Source organism: Genypterus blacodes, unplaced genomic scaffold, assembly GCF_046128005.1.
Source record: "Genypterus blacodes isolate CSIRO-AG114 ecotype Tasmania unplaced genomic scaffold, CSIRO-AGI_Gbla_v1 ptg000067l_1, whole genome shotgun sequence".
Lineage (NCBI taxonomy): Eukaryota > Metazoa > Chordata > Actinopteri > Ophidiiformes > Ophidiidae > Genypterus > Genypterus blacodes.
This window is the reverse complement of record NW_027466879.1, coordinates 7,627,206-7,647,813: the sequence shown is the minus strand read 5'-3', so window position 1 is coordinate 7,647,813 and position 20,608 is coordinate 7,627,206. Positions and strand designations below refer to the sequence as shown.

General features: G+C 40.0%; 1 protein-coding gene across 2 annotated transcripts in view; it reads left to right on the top strand.

The window, feature by feature from the left end:
* The window catches only part of znf609b (zinc finger protein 609b), a 57,081-nt gene that overhangs the window by 9,645 nt on the left and 26,828 nt on the right, over positions 1-20,608 (top strand). For both annotated transcript variants that reach the window (XM_076155651.1, XM_076155650.1), the window contains exon 2: positions 5,511-6,394. In XM_076155651.1, coding sequence (XP_076011766.1) covers positions 5,639-6,394 — 756 coding nt within the window. In that variant the 5' untranslated portion in view covers positions 5,511-5,638. The remainder of the gene's footprint in view (positions 1-5,510; positions 6,395-20,608) is intronic.

Genomic DNA, 20,608 nt, shown 5'->3' with positions numbered 1-20,608 from the left:
TGGAGTTGCTCTTGTTTCTGCCAAGGTCCTCTTTGAGCGCATGAAAAATCAATCTGGCATCTTGTCAAGGTTTCAGCATTGGGACTTTCTTACACTGTGGCCAATGTGAGAGTGTGCTTTTCATCCTCTACAGTGACTGTTGCCACAGACGAGTCACAATTTGATTATTTATTTGTACTCATTGGTTGGTAGAATTTCCTGCTTAGCCAGTTAGTCTAGGCACCAGATTATACTCTGGACATTGACAAAAATACGATATCTATGCCTATACGATGTATAGGATTCCCTCAACAGTTTGCATGCAGATTCTAAAAGCATGTGAATGGTGGAAACTGCTTATTCAAGTCCTTAAGATGACTTATGCTGCCTAGCTGTCTCCTGTATAGGATATATATAGGCCACACAAATCACAGCACCGTCCAGACTCTCTGCTTATCATGACTGCAGTAAGAATCGCAATATTGGACACAAAGTAACTATATTTTCCCCTGCCAGTATGGTGGTTGAGGAAACCCTGTATATCGAAATTATCGGATTTTTTTGCTTAAGTATCACATTTGCTAATCTTCGTAACAGTGGTGGCTCAGGGGATCTATACACGCATTTGCAGAATCAATTCTTAATTAACAGTAAAATACATAGCTTGTGTATCCTTTTTCTCCTTTTTAACAAACCATGTCCACTTATAGTCAAGGGAAAACGTCCGTATGTCACCTCTTATGCTGTATCTTGTATCAAAGTAACTCCAATCTGTTCATCAGTTTCCTAGAAGAATGTGTTCTAAAAGCTATTTGAGTAGGAATTGCTTTGGAATTGGTGCACTTTCTGCAAATAGCTGGTTAGGATTGCATCAGTGTGCATGTGTAATGCTGATAATAAGATGGACCAGATCAAGTGTGGCCAAAGATAAAAGATGAAAGTGATGCAAAAATGTCTAATGAATTCTAATATTTTTATGCAAGGGCGGAATAAGGCCTAACGTGACACAAAATTATAACCAGGACTCGATGAAAAAAAAAAAACACCACTTATCATCAAGATTTTAATCAGAATTGTTAAAATACTCAGTGATAACCTTCCTCCACATCGTATTCATAATTCACATAGAAATGAAAAATTACTTCAGCTCCAGTGTCATCGGGTCATAAATAACCAGTCATTGACACTGATATGGGATCTTATTTTTTACCTGAAGAAATGACAAAACAAATACATGTGAGTCTAGAATATTGAACTTTTTCACAATATTATCATTTCCTGAGATACTGAACTTTTCCACAATATTCTAATTCATTGAGCTGCACCTGTAGTCAGCTAATCTGCATGTATGAACACAAGATTTCCCCAGTAAGTGAAAACAAAACTACCATTTGCTTATCACATCATACAGATTATTAAAATATCAGCACATATCAGTCTATGTGTGAGTGTGATGTGTTTGAACTTCACTGAGGTGACTTTTGCTGATAGGAATCCATCACCTGGATTGGCTGGTTGAGCCGATTACCGAATTGAAACAGAACACAATCCAAGGTTACAATGGGACACTGGATGAGACCTTTTTGGAATACACTGCAGGGAAATGGCTGCTCTTTGCCAAACTGCACGTTTAGTACAAAATTGAACTCAACTTTTAATTCTGTGCTGTGGTTTATCACGTGTAACTAATTATAGAATTTGCTAATGACTCTTTCCATAATGTCTGCATGGTGTCTCAGGGATCCCATATCAAACAACCTTTGTATGCACCAGCCACTAACAGCCTTGGTATTGTTTCGAGAGTACAAGCCTTGTTCATATCACATCTCTACGACTTGTCACTGACGGTCATCTGATGCTAAACACCAGAGGTCACTACAAAGACTCAATTACAGGGAATATGATATATTTTTTACAGATTGTGTATTTTCTTTCATATAAGGAGTGATGTGCAATTGGTGACTGTATAGCTAAGAAACAATTGGATCAATGTAAAATGTCCAATATAGTGATGATGATTCTAAACAAGTTAAAGATTATTAAGATTATTTTTGGGTAGTTGCTTGGCACGGACATGAATGTGACTTAATTGCTGTAAGAGTGGACGGCAGTCTTGGCTGTCCACTCTGACTGAATTGGAGGGTTGCATGTTGTTTCATGTACCACTCTAAATTTGAAGCAACATGGATCGTTTCCACAGTGACACAGATGCACATCCATTGACAATTGGCCAAACCAGAGGCGAGTATGTGGATGGTTAGTGACTTAAGTCCGCTATTGAGCTGTGTATTTATGAAAGCATGAGAACCATGATTACCCAGACAAACTGACACAGGCGGCAATCCACAGCCGCCATGTTATTTTGAATTGACAAACAATTGATTATCGATCGAAAGAACATTGAAACTTACTTCCATCAACAGTAAATAAAAGAAAATGGAAACAAGTCACCCAGTTTGATGCAGAGGATGCAGATTTTTAAATATCGTTTGAAGATTTTCATCTTTTTGCAGGATTTAAGAAAATGGTACTGTGAAACTTTCCCCTTGGCACATACCTAACAAGTATGCCCCCCCCCCCCCCCCCCCCCCCTGCAATATAATTTGGGTTTAGTGTCTGAGTTTGTGGCAGAATCTACTTACACACAAGCCTCTTGTAATTCTGTTTTATTTTGCCCAGATGGTGTTCTTAACAGTCACAAACAGAAAGTCGAGCCAAGTGTGATTATTTGTGGTTCACGGCAAATGGATGAGAAATCTCTGCTCTCTGGGGGTAGAATCACCCTTATGTGGCCTCTGTGATAGATAGCCGAATGAAACTGGATCTGTGAAAAAAGGACAAGCACTCTGGGAGTTGCACAGCCTGCATGCCTTTCGCTCAACGGGGCACTCACTGGGACATTTCCTCAGCGAGGCTTTTTCAAAAGGGCTTGCACTGCAGTTCCAGCTAAGGGCAGTACAGTAGGTCAACTGCCGATAGAGTTACAACCTCTTTTTTGTGGAGGTGTTGGACAAATTAGACCTCACAACTGTTTACTCAGTCAAACAGGGACAGCTGCATCTCTCCACCCTCCAAAACCTGCCACTGACTGTTGTTCCTTACGGCAGCCATCTGTGAGAAGGAAACAAGAACAGTGATCAAATGATTGTTCTCCAGTTTTATCTCTTGTCACTGCTGGGGGTGATACAAATGGCCCTGTAAGTCAATGACTGTGCATTATATGATCCACCTGCCAGTGTGGACTCTTTCTGCTGATTAGACCTGACTGATGAAAGACAGCACAAAATGACCAGTGTGTGTTCTGGAACAGTTTTTATTTGACATTTCTTTGATGTACAATGTTCTATGATACTGGATAGTTAAAATAACATGCATGTCCGTGTTCTGTGATGCCATAGATGGACTGCATCCAAATTTAATGTGTTGTAATGTACTGTAATTACCCTTAAAAATAGGCTTTTCTTCCCACAGTGGATGACGTTATAGTTATTGGAGAAGCTTTGGGTTTGACTTGATAACCCCTTAATAATTTACTACTATATACAAATGACTGTTTTTTGCACTTTAAGTAGTCTTTTGATATGAAGTGAATTTGTAATCCATTGTTTTGCAATTTAAATTCATTACATAACTGCCTTGTGTAGATCAATTCTACCAAAGAAATGAAACACTCCAGCTTTTTTTATTTGCGTGTTGAAGAAGAATTTAATTCTTTAGTCAGTAATTCTACACTCTTAGAGCAGTGTGTGGAAATGTCTTCCATGTCTAAAGTCCTGATTCCAGTGCAGTTTCCCTGCTGCATTTAGTTAAAATGGCAATGAAAGTAATAGTGACATTTCTTTTTAAAATTCAACTAGAAGCAGTGATTCAGAACAGAGGCAGTTAGTTAGTTTAGTGTGTTATCTTTCTGTGTGTGCCTCATGAATCTGATATCATTTGTTCAGGTTCATAAAGGTGTAGGGTTTTTTCAAGGATGCATTTTAAATTATCTCATTTAGTGGAATAAAGCATTGTTTAAAAGATAAAATTATGATGATGGCAACTTGCCTACACCTGAATATAAAATTTTCCGCAAAGGACTATTTTCATCAGATAGGATACCTCCCTGGCTTTTAATTCATAGAAGATATTCTTTTAGATATGCAGTGCAAAATGTGGTGTTATTCTCATGACTTAAGCAGCAAAGCTCAAACAAACACACCATAGCTGCTAATTAGAAGTACGAATCATCTTCACAAATTCGTTGAGGATATCTTGCAAGAGCCACATGGTGTACTATTTAGCTGTGTGTTTGTCGGTGGGTGTTTGCAAGACAAAGAGAATAATCAGAATTCATGCCTCTTTGAGGCAGTATTGATCTCACCCCCCTTTCTGGTACTCTTTTGTGCTTAAGCTTCCTCACCCCTCATGTTTCTTTTTGTGTGTGTGTGCGTGTGTGTGTGTGGGGGGGGGGGTGAGAACTGCAGATGTTAATTTTTAAGTACATGCATGCTCGCAGGGACAGAGAACATTTTCAGAAACCCCCCTCTCAGTGCTGTGCTCAACACTATCAACACCATTCTTAACAAGAATCACTCCCATTTCTTTGTCATAACCAGTTAGAATAGCAAGTACTCCATGGAGGGGATTTGCCGATGGCTGTTGACAATTCGGTGATTAGTTGCAATTCATACTGCTGTCAGGACCATTTTATAAATTGACGCAATTACTTGAATTTGGTCGTGGTGTCTCCTTTGTCGTTAATAGAATAAATGGCTCCACAGACCTTTAAGTGGGACAACTTATAACTTGTAATTTAATGATCACTATTTGCAATTCAAGTTATATTTGAAAAACCATTTTCATTTGTCACTGGAAAAAAAACCAAGACACAGACAAACCGTTTTGAAAGCATGTTAGGAAAATTTGAAGATGTTGTGACTAATCTTAAAATCATATTGTGCCATTTTGAAGTCAGGTGCAAGATCTGTCCTGGAAAGTTATGTTTGGTCTTTTTATGCATGAAACAAGCTGACCTATCGGATAAATTGTTATCAAATACAACCAATTTGGTGTTCCCCTTAGTCACACTGGGTCATTCATGGTTTTAATCTCTTGTGTTAAAGCAAGATTGCCTTTGTCCTGTTGAGTTGAAAAGGCGTTGCTCCATTAACCATGTGGGGGTAAACGAGGCCAGCTACTTCTTATTTATCAGCAGTGACACTATCAGCAGTGCCTTGTGAAAAGGGAGCCAGTCATTCAGAACAGTGGGGCCACCTTGGCTGTCAAAGCAGGATTTAGGCTACATTTCCCATGGTTGCCATGACAACTGTGGGAAGTGATTATGAAGAGAGGGTTTTGCAGCAGTGCTGTCACACCAGTTGGTATTACCATGGAGGTTTGTGCAGTGATCACTAGAGAATTACTGGCTCATGATCAAATGATTTTGTTCTTTTGTGCCCAATGAGATGATCTGTTCTGTGATGGAAGAGCTTTAAAATAATCTTATTTCAAGTCTGAATTATTCTAACAACTCTTTTTTCTCTCTTTAGGACAGTATGTGGTTAAATGGAAAGGGAACGCATAGACCGTGAGGATTCTCTAACCCTTGCCCCCCAGCCCCAACTGTCCAAGAGGGTGTCGGACTTCACTGAGGCAAACCTGGGCCGTTGGCACTAAAATGTCCCTAAGTGGTGGCACTGCAGGCGGGAAAGGTGTGGACTCTAATGCGGTGGACACTTACGACAGCGGGGATGAGTGGGACATCGGTGTTGGAAATCTGATCATTGACCTTGACGCAGACTTAGAAAAGGACAAACTTGAGATGTCTGGTACGAAGGACGGCATGGCAGCACCACCCAGTGCAGTGGCAGCATTGCCTGACAACATCAGGTTTGTAAGTCCAGTGACTGGCTCTCAAGGCAAGGAAAGCAAATCAAAGTACAAGCGCAGTAAGAACTCTAAAGACAATAGTAGCAAAGCCTCAGCAGGAGATGCTGGCAAAAAAGAAACTACAGGAAGGACTCAAGGGGAGCCTACAGGTACAGCAGTGACTGCAGGAGCTGCTGGAAACAATTCCACCTCTGGGAAGAACATGGAAAAAGGGGGCAAAGCCTCCAGAGGTGTTCTAAGTGGTAAAAAGGAGAAAGAAGGGGCCACTGGGAAAAGTAAGAAGGACAAAACAGAGGGATGCCCAATGGTGGCAATAGCTGCTGCGGAGAAGGATGTTGTGTCTCAAGCCCAAGTTGCTTTGGGAAGTAGTCGAAATACTCCTTTTGAGAACACACAATCTACAGACTTGGCAGAAGCCAATCAAATTGGGAATATTGCACTTGAACCTGTTGGGATAGTACCAGCATTGACCACAAAAACTGAACCAGAGGAGATAGAAAACATTACTGAATGCAAAACATCGAAGAAAGTAAAAAATGAAAAGGTAAGTTTGCTTCTTTTGTTTTGAATTGTATCATTGCTGTCGTCATATGAAGATCATATGGCCATGGATGTGTTCCGTGAAAAATCTATATGCATGTCTGTGATTGCATACCCTTTATCTAGGGTATTTCTGGATTCTGAGAATTTAGCTTGCCAAATGGTCACATTATGTTTCTCTGTGGTCATTATAGAAATGATTGTTTGTTTACAGTAACCCCAGCAATTAACATATATAGGAAATTAATATGCGGAAGATGTTGCTTCCTTTTCTAGGAACTAGCTACAATCAGCAACTGTGAAATTGTGTTTGTCTGTGAGCTATCTCCTCAACACAGTATTGGCTTTCTTTACTTGTAATTCAATATGGCGAGGCATGAAAGAACACATAAGCACAGGGCAAAACACCATTCTTGAAGTTGTTTTTGATAGGCTTTGGTTTACAGCAGGCTGGGAGAGGCACCCTGAAGGTCTCTGACATGTGATGCATAAAAAGACCCACTGCAAGTAGCCCACACAATGCTGGCCATTTTTCCTCTTCCACAGTCTTTGCAAGAATAACATTATCATTTTAAATGATCAGAAATCATAACGTGTCTTTTATTATTGACACATTCAGCCCCACCGATATGATTCTGACTACAGTGGTCATGTCATGTGCTCTACAGGACCCAACAACACTAATATCTTTTTATTTAACTTGAATCAAGCCTAATCAGTTTATGAATGTCACATCATGTTCCACTGATTTTTTTTCTCTCACAAATTTCAACGCTGACTTAGTCATACAAGAATAATATAAAGAGCTGTGTAGCTATTCACCCACACTTATCGTGTTCACTCATGGAGTTGATCTATCAGTGTGTCTATTGTATGCCTCATAGCAGCCTTTTCATGCTCTCACAGTATAAAAGACAGCAGAGCGGGGAGGTGCTGGGGACTGTTTTTGTCTGTCATCGTGTTCCATTCTTAATCCCACAAGCCCCAGCAATGCCTGGTGGAGCAGTGTGGGGGAGGGAGCTGGTGCAAAGCACGCCTTCGTCGTTTTTTCCTGCTGCTCTGAAAGTGGTATGGGGGAAGGGCTGTAAGGAAGGAAGCCTGTTTGATTCCTTAAATCCAGGACACCCAGTCGTGAACGCAGGCTGGAGAGTCTCCTTGGACTTGCTGCTAGGAAGGGAAATTTAATGACAGATGTCTTTGTAATTGTATGTATTTTGAATGAAAAGCCCTCCCAGTGAGTACATCTTTGGCTGGTTGACAAGATAAGACGGATATGAATTTAATGATTTTGTGAGGCACACCGATGCTGGCTGGACCACATCTCTCGAGGCTGTTTCAAATTCAATATTGCCATTGGGATTATGATGTATATTATGAATAGTTGTGTCAAATAATGAATGAACTGCTGTTGGGAAATTATGGGAATTGAATATGCTTCATGCTTATGGAAGCATTGAAATGTATCCGTATTATTAAAACATGACTGATTTAGAATAACTAGCCATCCAAAGTCTAGTGTAGTACCCGCAATAAGCAGTAACTCTCTCACCGTCAACCCTGTTCCCTGTGAAAGAGGTGTAATACTGTGGCTACAATGTCACCGTGCAACCAAGTGAAAGCTCCCAATGGGCTCTTGGATGCTGAATAAATCATTTCTTCTTCCTTCATACAAGTGCTAACCATCCTCTGAGTCTGTCGCACTCTCCCTCCTCTCATTATACAAATCGAGAGGAGTAAGGCATTCGTCGGGTACCTAGACGTGCCATGAGCCTTGATAAATGGAGCAGCTCTCATGGAAAATTACATTGACAACATTACTCGGAGAAAGGCTGCAGTGGAGTGAAAGAGCACAGCTACCACTGTACAGGTGCTGATGTGCAGCTCCGAATCGAGGGCTCTCATGAGAGCTAGAATCCTGTTTCTATTGGCCTGTTCTGACTGACTATTGCTTGTTACAAATCATTCCTTTTAAGTTGCGCCAAAGCTTTTAAAGGCTCTGAAATAGAAGGGAGACTTTGACTTGTTTTCTGAGCAAATTACATCAAGAAGCCCACTGCACAATTACAATCAATCAACTTACCTGTCCAATATGATAATATAGCTGCTTTGTGTAAATTAGTGGAGCTGTTGTTTCATTGGCAAAATGCTATTGGACGGCATTAAAAGTCCTACATCTCTGTAATGCTCCTATTCTTTGCATTTTTCTGGGAATGCTTGCATGCTTGTTCCAGATATGTAAATTTCTCTTAAGATCTGGCATGAACATGTGCCTCAAGTGTTTAGATCTTCCTAAAGCCCAACCCACAGATCTGAACCATAATGTAAATTCAAATTGACAGCTCTACAAAGAGCAGTAAGTGCAACAAATACTTACTCCTTAAACCTCAAATCTGATAGATTGGTAGAGCTGTTAATAGGGAGACCAACCATTTCCCTAAACAACCAGCCTAATATCCCATAATATACCAACGTAGTGATGCGGCTTGAGCTGGAGTTTGGGGTCATTTACGATCTTGAAATTACATTTATTACCTGACTTGACACAGACAGTGTTGTTGGGAGAGAGAACACAGAACTGAAACATTATTTGATTCTCCTGTAATGTGAAACTCTGTAATTCTGTGTTTTTGTAGTAATGTGTAGTACAGTCAGAGTCTCGGTGAACAAAAACAGCTAGGAATGAACCTGTCTCAGATCTTTGGAATGAAAATGAGGGAAATGTATATTTAATACACTCTGAAAACACGGATGGATAACCCTAAATTAGTCTTACATTGTTTAAAAATTCAGAGATGAGCTCTAAGTCATAAGCTCAATAATTGCTGTTTTGTATGACATTAGGCAATAACTGTGGAAGGCAAAATCATTGTAACATTTATTATACAGGGTTTTCACCTTAATGGTACTTTAATTTTTTTCAATTAGAGCAAATTGCCCTTTTGGTCATTTCTACCTTTTCTTGTCAACCCTCCCTCCTCTTCCCCTTGATATTTCACTCCTTTCACCCCTGGCCCTACCCATTACCCCTAACCACAGCCGCCCCTGGCCCTCCGTCCTCCCTGCCCCGCCCCTCTTAAGTACCTTGGTCAAGGGACAAATCTGAAAAAACACACAACTCTATTATTGTAGTATAATAATACTCAAGTATTTATGTAAATTAAATGAAAAGCACCCTATGCAAATTTAGGAATGATGCATGCTGCAACTCCAGACAAAAAGACAAAACGCTCTCCAATTATACTGGTAGGATAAAATCTTTTGTTGAAGCCATCGATGTGTTTTTTGTTTGCTTTAATGCAATATCATAAATTCCTTATTATTACATAGTATAGTAGGTTCACTGTAAGCCTGATTTTACCAATGCGGCTAGAAGATGTGACTGTGAAGAAATACATGGAAGCAACATGCGGTGGTTTTGATCAAAGCCTATTATCGTAAAGTTTTCTTGTCGAGTGACCATCTAACCCCGCATTACCTTGTGCCACCCTTCTCACAGGATAACGGCACCAACCACCTAAAGAAAAGCTTGGAAAAATCCATTAATTATTCAGCCCTAATGTGAATATTGACTTTGAAAGCTCATTCAGGGGGCATTAATACGGGATCACACATTCAGATTGTTTATATAGGTTAGTAAGAAGGTGTATGTCACATATCAAGGGATGTATAGTTCCACTGTGTATTCATTGCCGTTGCATGCTGCTGCCTCATTCTGTTTGAAACACTCACCCTCAGGGAGTCCCTCACTACTACAGGAAGAAAACATTTGACGCTAATTGTTTTCTACGTCTGCCATTAGCCCCTGTCTCCACAATAATGTGAAATGTTTTGAGCTTAAAGGCTGAACAAAAACACTACCCTTCAAAAATCCTCAAGTAAAAATATACAGATGTTAACATTTATTCAATGTACTTAAGTCAGTGAACACCTACCAAAATAGATCTCAGAATTTGTGTTAATGGTAATAGTAACATTGCTTGGGTTATATGTATTTACATTAAATGTGAAAGTCCACACCTCAGGCTATTTTTTTTCTAATCAGACTAAGGATGCATACCAAGCATCTTTAAGTTTTACAGTATACCTATCTCTCACTGATATGCCAGCATAAATCAGCATAAATCCCTTTAGAATATCGATTGGAAAATAACCAAGACAGTATGAAATAAGGGATTTCAAATTTCACATTTAATGTCTGTTATATACAGTGGCCAAGTGCAAAATAGAATGCCACTGCAATCAAAAACCTATTGCAGACAGATGAGAAACATTTCTAAATGCCTAGTAATTGACCTCAGCCTCATAAATCCATATTGCAGCATCCTGGGTCTACGTTATTATGAACACCATTTTACCCAAAGCCTCAGCCCACAAGGCAGACCCGAGACACAAGGGCAGACAGAATTAAAGGAGAATGTTGTGGCCCTTGCAGTTTATAGTCTTGTTGCACAGGAAATCCTTGTCAAGAGGAGCCAGAGGCTGTTGTGTGGAAACATTTAATACTGAAACCAGGTCTTTCCAGTCATAAATGCCTAGTATAGTCACCTTGACCTTAGACAGTGTTCAGTTTCTAGCTTCCTAGAGGCTTTTGGGATTTGTTGTCACTTTTCATTGTCTATAATATAGACCTGCTCTCACCACAACTGCAATATAAAAAAATATATACTTCAAAAGAATTGTGGTTGTCACAAATATGAATCACATCCCACAATGACAGTATACTTTGTTATTATGTATTATTGGTGTTTTCCTTTATCTCAATGCTCAGAAATGGACACGTTTCCTTTCAGCCATTCAGCTGCAGTATCTGTTCTAGTAAACACTGATACTGCATTGCCATATTCCCCGGGGGCACATAGACCTGAATCCTCTAAAAGAATGTAATGTTCTACCTTCGAAGAGTTTTTCCCCATAACTGTCAGTCTTAATCAACAGAATAGAGTTTTTGAATCGGTGTGAATGGCTTTCACAAACCTCATCAAAGTGTTGATAAACCATTACTTCATGCTGGGAATCTGAATGCTAATTTATTACAATTTTATTAGAGAAGCTATGTTATTTGAGGAGTAATGGCACTCATGACTCCCTATTTCAAGTTCCCTGTGATGTTGCTTTTAGAATTTTGTTAAGAATTTAAAGCCCAAGTCCATGAATCTTTCAGTAATATCTTTACAGATTTAAAAATCTAAATACTATGCAGTGAACCAGTGAAAAACAACCATTAAAACTTCATTAAGAATTGATGTGAAGGTTAACTGCAGGGACACAGAACATCTTGGCCCACTCTTGCAAAAAAGCAATCACAGATCTGTCAAACAAAGCCTTGTCATGCTTTTGCTAGCTCCCTGTCTTTCTCTCTCCAAAGCTTTCCACAGGGTATTTTGGTGTGTCTGGATCAGCTTGCTATGAGGGAGGCATGGGGGGAAGGGAGCAAAGGCTTGTACAACTAATTCAGCTCATGAAAGACTTATGTAGCGAGAGCAGCTGTCTTCCATTGTCAGACTGCAAAGTCCCAGCGCGCCTCATTTGGCCTCTCAATGCGTGAGTAGCAAGAGATCCAGAGAGGGGAGCACGGAGACGAAACAAACCAAAATTAGAAGAAAAAACAAGTGGATGAAGGGAGCCAAATATCAAGACTTTCACTGGCCTAAGTTGATGTAGGCCGAGTTCTATTTTTTTCTATTTAAAACCATGGTGGGTGTGTGGTTGGACCTGGTCTAATAATAAACCGAGTCTGTTCAGACCCAGTGTGCAGTATGTAGAAGGAAAAATGGCTCTTCTGTGGTGAGAGGGGAGAGAGGGCATATGAGGGGTAAGAGGGGGAGGAGGAGGGGAGGAGGAGGGCAAGGAACTGCCTGAGATTAGTAGAGGAAGGGGTCGGGGGCTGAACAGTGTTATGAATGGATAGAGTCTTTAACCCCCCCAACACACTGAATAGTTTGTCACAGGCTGCTGCGGGTGTATGTGGAATGAGAGGAGATGGCTGAGAGCTCTTGGATTCCTGAATCCTTGAGGCATGTGGTCTGATTAGCAGAACAAAACCCACACAGTGGGGAGGAGCAGATGTGGCTTCCCCCCCTCAACTGGAATTTTCTACCAGCGAGGGAAAAGGTGGCTCAAACTTTGTGCTGACTTGCTATGGTTGTAAAAAAAAAAAAAAGAAAGTGTGTGTACTGTGTGCCGATATCTTGAACGCTCTGTATTGTTTTGGCCATGTGAAAAAATTAGTCTCTCTTTAATTCTCTCCTGCTGTTACATTAGCCTTTTGAATTTGGACATTTTTGGTGTATATTTTAGGATCATAAAGTGCTTCATGTTCACATTAAAATCTGTATTCAAACAGCGTAACCACTTGTGAAAGGGCGTGTTTGAGCAATAATTCGTATGGGAGATTCATCTTTCTCTCCCTCCCCATCAATACTGTTGGAGGGGATTGCTCTTAGCCAGTTTGTTATTAAAGGAAACTAGTGAAATTGCTTCAAACTACACATTTAAAGATGCCTCACAATTCTCCATTAGTAACATCCCATTGGTCTCATTGATGCTATGTCAATTAACAGGGACTGTTGTTTGTGTTTTCGGCGTAGAACAGAATGAATTTGTGGACAGAAACTTTGCTCGGCACAATTGTTAATGACCCTTTGATGTCAGGCCTCCAACATGCCGGGGTGTGTGATTTTGTTATTCCCATAGTATTCAAGGCAGACATGTTACAGCTCATTGAGAAGCTTATGATAATTACTGAAGAGTGTGCAGTTGGAGGCCAAATAGTGATTTGATTGTTGGGGAGTGTAGTATACAGTATGTGCAAGTTTTCTTTTGGATATGTTAAACATACCATTTGAAACTTACTGCATATTCTGGGGTGTTTTTGAACAAACAGAATCAATGCTGAAATAGATTTCAGCAGTTTTGTGGCGATAATAATACTGCTCCATGATTGGTTGTTTTCCTGTGTGGGAAAGAAGTACTTGTGTGAATGGCGGCTTGTTTGTTTCTGTTTTGGGTACTTGTCTTGGATACAGGTCGAGGCAGACTCCCCATGTATAGACGCTCTTATGACATAAAGGGAGTGCACAGACTTTTGAATTAAAATGAGGGCTAACATGTAGAGGTAAAGACTTCATACCTCCAAATGAATAGCATTGCCAGTGTCAACATTTTGTGCCCTTTATTAGGTATTCATCTTGCTATAATCAGTATTTTGTAAGTGTCAACTGATGTAACACAGCTTGGCTTCTAATCACTTTGTACCCACTTAAACCCTTGCAGAGGTAGGCGACTGAACAAACAGACATAATGGCTAATCCATTTTCTCCTCTTGCAGGTGGTGTTTGTGTGGTGGCAGGGTTGTAACATTCTTGTTTTCTTACTAAAGAGGTTGTCTGGTCTCGTCCATCTTGTTACATTTTGCTGTGTGTCAAAGGGCTACGTGCCATAAATAGAGCGTCAGTCCACATTTCGGCAGAAGGAATCGGAGAAGCGTGTAAGATTATGTGCATGCTCGTTACTGCTCTTTATTTTTCCTAAGAGCCAAACCAGGAGTTCAACCTCAAGAGCAAAGCTTAATACGAGAGTTTCTTTAGTCTGGAGGCTACCCTGGGCGTTTTGAACAGAACTGAATGTTATTTGCTTAAACATGTATATAACTAACTCCCTTGTCAACAAAGCAGCCTGTTGCTTTCTTTTATAAGGAATATGCACATGTAGTTTTGTGTGTGTGTGTGTGTGTGCATGTGAGTGTGTATGCATGCTTCCAAGCTTGGGAGTACAGATCTGCGATGAAAGGATTTTCTTTGCCATTCTAATCCACACAGACAGCCAGGCCCTTGTGATTATTCCCGCCCACTTCTCTCCAATCAGCTCTTTGAATGCAAGGCCTTTCTAATTCACCTTAAAAAGGGTTTCAATAGGGGATTATGCCACTGCTAGAAATTAAAGAGAGAACAAGTCCGTCCTTTGGGACCAATGTCAAACATTCATGAGTTGATGGATGCTTGCACAATATAGGATTGTATTTAGAATGGTCATGTATTTAGAACTGCATTTGGTCAAGCACATTTTTTTCAAATACCTAAGAACACGCTGAAATGAGGGTTCAATAATGTTTTTAGTTAAAGACTTTCAGTATATGAATGTTAACTACTTGCTTTCCCCCAAACTATTGGAACAATAACTCTTTGAAAGCATCACCAGAGCACAGGTTTGATTAATGCATGAGGTGACTCTTTACACAGAGAATGAACTACTGTAAATGACCATTGATTAGAATGTTGTCGAATTAAACATGCAAGACATTAACATTATTAACATTAGCAGTAATTTTGTCCCCACCCTCCCTTTTGGGTTTCATAGACTTTTTTTTAAAATCTTTGACATGTTTGGAGTTGAAGCTCACTGATTTAGGCTTCAGCCCAACAACTTGAAATATTGCATCATCACTACTGAATCGCTAAATCCTCACCCCAGTCTGAACATATTTCTGAGTATTAATGTGCAAACACTGGTGGATTGTACTCCTTTGGGAGTCTAGATTTAGCTTGGCTGCCAAGTCCTTTTAAACCTGATGACATGGAAGTATTTGCCTTTGGCATCAATGACTCAGTCACTATTTACATGGCATTGACATTTATACAGTTGGCAGAAAGCTTTTCACCAGGCCCAGACTTATCCCACAATGATGTGAATGAGAGAGAGAGGTTTTGATGATGTTATGAATAACATTGTTAGCAGAGCAACCATACGAACCAGCTTTGAACTGCAAATTAACCTGATATCCAAGAGTAACAAACACTGACTTAAGAGTTGGGAAACATTGACTGCCGATTGAGAGCCTTAATAGACACAGCCGACCTGTACAATACTCTCTTGCCACTATGCCACTGCTAGAAATTAAAGAGAGAACAAGTCCGTCCTTTGGGACCAATGTCAAACATTCATGAGTTGATGGATGCTTGCACAATATAGGATTGTATTTAGAATGGTCATGTATTTAGAACTGCATTTGGTCAAGCACATTTTTTTCAAATACCTAAGAACACGCTGAAATGAGGGTTCAATAATGTTTTTAGTTAAAGACTTTCAGTATATGAATGTTAACTACTTGCTTTCCCCCAAACTATTGGAACAATAACTCTTTGAAAGCATCACCAGAGCACAGGTTTGATTAATGCATGAGGTGACTCTTTACACAGAGAATGAACTACTGTAAATGACCATTGATTAGAATGTTGTCGAATTAAACATGCAAGACATTAACATTATTAACATTAGCAGTAATTTTGTCCCCACCCTCCCTTTTGGGTTTCATAGACTTTTTTTTAAAATCTTTGACATGTTTGGAGTTGAAGCTCACTGATTTAGGCTTCAGCCCAACAACTTGAAATATTGCATCATCACTACTGAATCGCTAAATCCTCACCCCAGTCTGAACATATTTCTGAGTATTAATGTGCAAACACTGGTGGATTGTACTCCTTTGGGAGTCTAGATTTAGCTTGGCTGCCAAGTCCTTTTAAACCTGATGACATGGAAGTATTTGCCTTTGGCATCAATGACTCAGTCACTATTTACATGGCATTGACATTTATACAGTTGGCAGAAAGCTTTTCACCAGGCCCAGACTTATCCCACAATGATGTGAATGAGAGAGAGAGGTTTTGATGATGTTATGAATAACATTGTTAGCAGAGCAACCATACGAACCAGCTTTGAACTGCAAATTAACCTGATATCCAAGAGTAACAAACACTGACTTAAGAGTTGGGAAACATTGACTGCCGATTGAGAGCCTTAATAGACACAGCCGACCTGTACAATACTCTCTTGGGTTTTTTTTTTTTGAAGTTTTGATAAGCTCTTTACGGCAACTAAATTGTCTTGACAACTTGCACTTGCTGATACATTTGCTATGACTTTGCCCTTCCTGTGTTCCTCTTTGCATAACAAATCAGATCTTCTTAATACGGCACACTCTCATTCCAGACATTTGATCTCCGTGTCTTGTTAATTGCCTGTATTTGCATGATTTATCACATTAAAAGGTTTAAACGCCACAAATGAAAAATGTAGTTGTCCTCTGTGTACACCTCTGCTCAAAAACTGATTGTGTGCCAATGTGATTTGGAGTCTCCAGTGCATGGTGGTTTGATTTTTTTCCCCCCGTTTCCTTAGACAAGAGTACCACATGCATCAAAGTCACCCCTGCGAGAGTAGAGCTTTCTTATGAATGCTGATATACTCAGAGCAGTCTGCATCAGTGTCCTTGAATACAGCAGCCTTAAATTATCTCTTGTGGACAGAAAAAGATTCTCCTGTCAAAACAGTGTTCATCCCATCTTTGTAAGCTTTTTCTCCCATCCCTCCTCCAGACCCATTTGGTCAGCAGTCCTGTCATTTGGTTTATATTTTACTGTAGTTATGGCTATAAGCACGATGCAGTTAGGAGTGCATCTGGAGAAATTAACAGCACAAAATGGTGTATTTTGTTACTGACATTCCCATTCGCTGACACTCAAGAGACTTGTGTTTCCAAATCCATTGAAAAATGAGAAAAAAATGGTGGAAAATGAAGTGGTGCACTAGCTGGGTGCTAAACAAATGATGACTAATTGTTAAGATGGCCTAACAGGCAATTAAGAAAAGTAAAGGAAATCATGGTTAAAATGCCTATCTGACCAGATTACATTTTTGGAATGCCATCAATCATTCAGAGCAGGTCTTTGATTCTGCTGGTTTCGTGTTTTAGATTCTCATCATAGTACTTCACTGGTGCACAGATGGGCCGAGGGGTTGATGGCTTGGCAACTAAAGAATGGACACATTACCCTTTTAACTTGGTATTCAGGATGGAGTGCCTGATATGTTGGTCCAAGGATTTGTGCTGGCTTTCATCTACCACCCCAAAATGACTCAGTAACTGATTTTTATGTACAGTGTTTGATAGAATAATGGCTAAATAATCCTTGACACATAATCCCTGTGCACCATGCTGTTTCCAAATATCCAAAACAACTGGAATGGTGTTAATGGCAAATCGGTTGGATGTGTTAGTGGATCAATAAAGGTGAAGTTAATATGGAAATGAGCTCCTCTTTGCTGTGCAGTCACGCCATTTTGTCCTTTCCATTACGCCGATCTTGCAAATTTGATTATGTTCTGTAAGTGGGTTCCCTTTGTCCATCTGGAAAGCTATATTTAATCCTATCCATTAGTTTCATATACCACTGTAAGAATAAGACAGCCTGTCATTAATTCCATTCGCTCAAGTCATACGTCCTAATTATTACGGTATTAAGGATGTCCCGGGGGTTCTTTTGGGCCACAGGCCGAGTGTCATGTGAAGCTTCTGTGAGTAGAAGATGTCAGATACAAAATGCAGTTATTCCAACTGTAATACATTGGTACAGAGGACCCTTACTTACACATTCAATTAATGAAGCATTTAAGGTATGATTGATGATATAATATCTCTTCATTAAGAACAGCCTCTCTGGCCTGAGTCGCACCTTTTTTTGTGTTGTATATTTTTAATGAAGCAAGCATTTGACAAGAGAGAGAAGAGGAAAGAAGGTTGTATAAGAATATATTTTGTTGTTGTTCAACTTTTGTCAGAGAGAGGCACAGAGCCAGAGGGAGAGAGAGAAAGGAGAACTGCTGTAGAATAGGCAGTATGAAGCACAAGTAAAAGCAGAAACAGTTGGAAGCCACAGCCGCCGAGGGTTGTGAGAACATAGCTCAGTGGTCTGGACACAGAGTCCACGATGGCATCAGTGATTTTGATGCGAGTCACACCTTTCTTGTCATTTACATAGTGTGTGCTGCTGCTTATTAATATCCTTTACGAGAGGCGTGAGTGTTCATCCCCAGCATGAACAACATGCTTACATAGAGACAGTGTGAAGTAGAACCTGCAGACTTTTCATTGCCTTATTGATGCACTTTTCTGAAAAGCTGTCATTAAAAAGAGTGCAGTTTTTATGTATTATATAAAAGATATATTTTCTATCATCTTAAAAGGGCTTTATCTTATCTTAACAATACATAATGCTGACCTGTTGGCTCTGAGACTGTCAGTTTGACAGTAATGCTTCAGTATAAATGGAGATGGAGGTATCATCTGTGTTTGTGGGTAGCAGCTGCAGGCAGGGAGGAGACTACAATGCCTGCAATGACTGTTTATTTTTATCAGGGCATTAGCAGATTAAGCACTCAAACTAACAAGGTCATCAAACTCGGATGGCTGAGCGCAGTAGACCTCTTCTAAGCAACTGGCAGAGAGAGAGAGAGAGAGAGATTTGCTGTGCTTTTTGGCAGGTTTCACTTTGCTCTTGCTCCCTCAACATCATCTCAAGTTAGACTCATTCAGAGATTCAAAACAAGCAGCTGCAGTGCAATGGCTCGTTGTGTTGTGTTGACAGATTTCCACTTGCAGAAGAATCATTTTTAGGGGACATTTGGGGTCCTTGAACATGTCTACACTAAGCTGAATTTGAAAGCACATTCGTCTCCATTTTAGCTATGCGTCAGCGCTAAGGCAGTGTTTTTCACATTAGAAAAATGAAGCTCTTGGCTCTAAACTCAGCCCTTGCTCTGCTAAAATAGGTGTTCATACAATTCAGGTGTTGTAATTCATCCACATCCATGCTGACGCACACCCACAAGAGCAGAACGTAGGAATTCCATCAGTTGAATGCAATGCAGGAATTCTTGGTCAACAGGAAGCAAGTAGAGTCGACTCTCCATAGCTGTAATCAAATCACAGTTTTATACTACTGCAGACAACAGAAACAGAGAAATATGTCCAGAAAAACTCAATTATATGTTCAGCTATATTGGAACACAATAAAAGTTGTCAGAACAGAACAATGCTAGGCTGTGTTCGTGTTTTAGGTTATCAACTGAAAGGGTGGGGGGGGGGGAGAACAGATATAGCTTTCCTGTTCTCAACTGTAAGCATTTTTCTGTCAATTAACTTCATGTGATGTGCACATTATGCTTGAGAACAGTTGTTAGAGGAGCTCGGTGTTGAAATGGCGTTTGCCTTTGTTTTATATGCCCATCTAGCAACAAAGAGAAAACAAAATCTGGAATTTTAAAAGCAGTTTGATGCTGTCTGAACGTATATGTATAGCTAAGTTTCTCTAGCGCTTCGAGGCAATAACACACAAGCTACTGGCACAAAGTAATAGTGTACATCTCCCCGGTTCAGCAGCAGCTCCTAGAGACGGCAGCAGCAGGGGTCAATTGGAGAGGCGAGTCCTTGGTTAAGTAGTTGCATGACTGACAGAGCAGTGAATGCAGCTCAACACTCTGCTATCTGTAGATCAGAGCACTCATTCTCTCAAGCAAACACACACAAGCACACATATACACATTCACACTCTTATTGCCATGGCTTCAACCTCCAACTCTTAATCATCTCCTTATCTGTCTGACCTACTTAAGACCTCAGATGTATTTTTCTAAGTAGAAAATCCTAACATGGATTTTGGGAGGTAATCCAGGTTCCTGAAGGTTATCTACTGACCCTAACCCTTGTTTTTTACGTAATTCTTTTACAATAGGGCATGCAGGCAGTATACTGTGTGTAATATGCTCTTGGTGCAGACATACTTGCAGGTTTCTTCATTGGTAATTTCACATCATTAAACAGACTGTGTATCCAAAGCTACAATGATATTTGATATGTAGGGCTGATGATTAGCAAATTGGATTATGAGGTGCCTGTTGCTGCATGAACAGTTTTTGTTCTTTTCTTACTCTGAGGAACTGTGGCACATTATTAGCAGCTAGTTTGCATTTCAAGCCAAATGTATTCCTTACATTCTCTCACCACAAACATGTTTCGAGCTGTTTATGCTGCTGGATAATCTCATTAAGTGTAAACTACAGTACACAGGGCATTCTTTCAACAAGAAAACAGCATCTTTTCCGTACATAAAGATAGAAAATCTAGGTCAAGATATATTTATGCCATTCTGTTCCCTATTGAGAGATCAGTGTGCTTTTTAGTGACATTCAATAAAACCTAAAACCATGAGCTTAATGTATATTGGTATGTAACACAAGTGTGCAATGTGGCAGCCAGATGGGAAGTTATTATGCTATGTCACACAAAGTGTAACGTTGCACAATGTCATGCATTTCTGTTAAGTATTTTTTCCACTTTGTTTACACGTGTTGTCAGTCCAAGTAGTCGCAGTAACACCACACAATG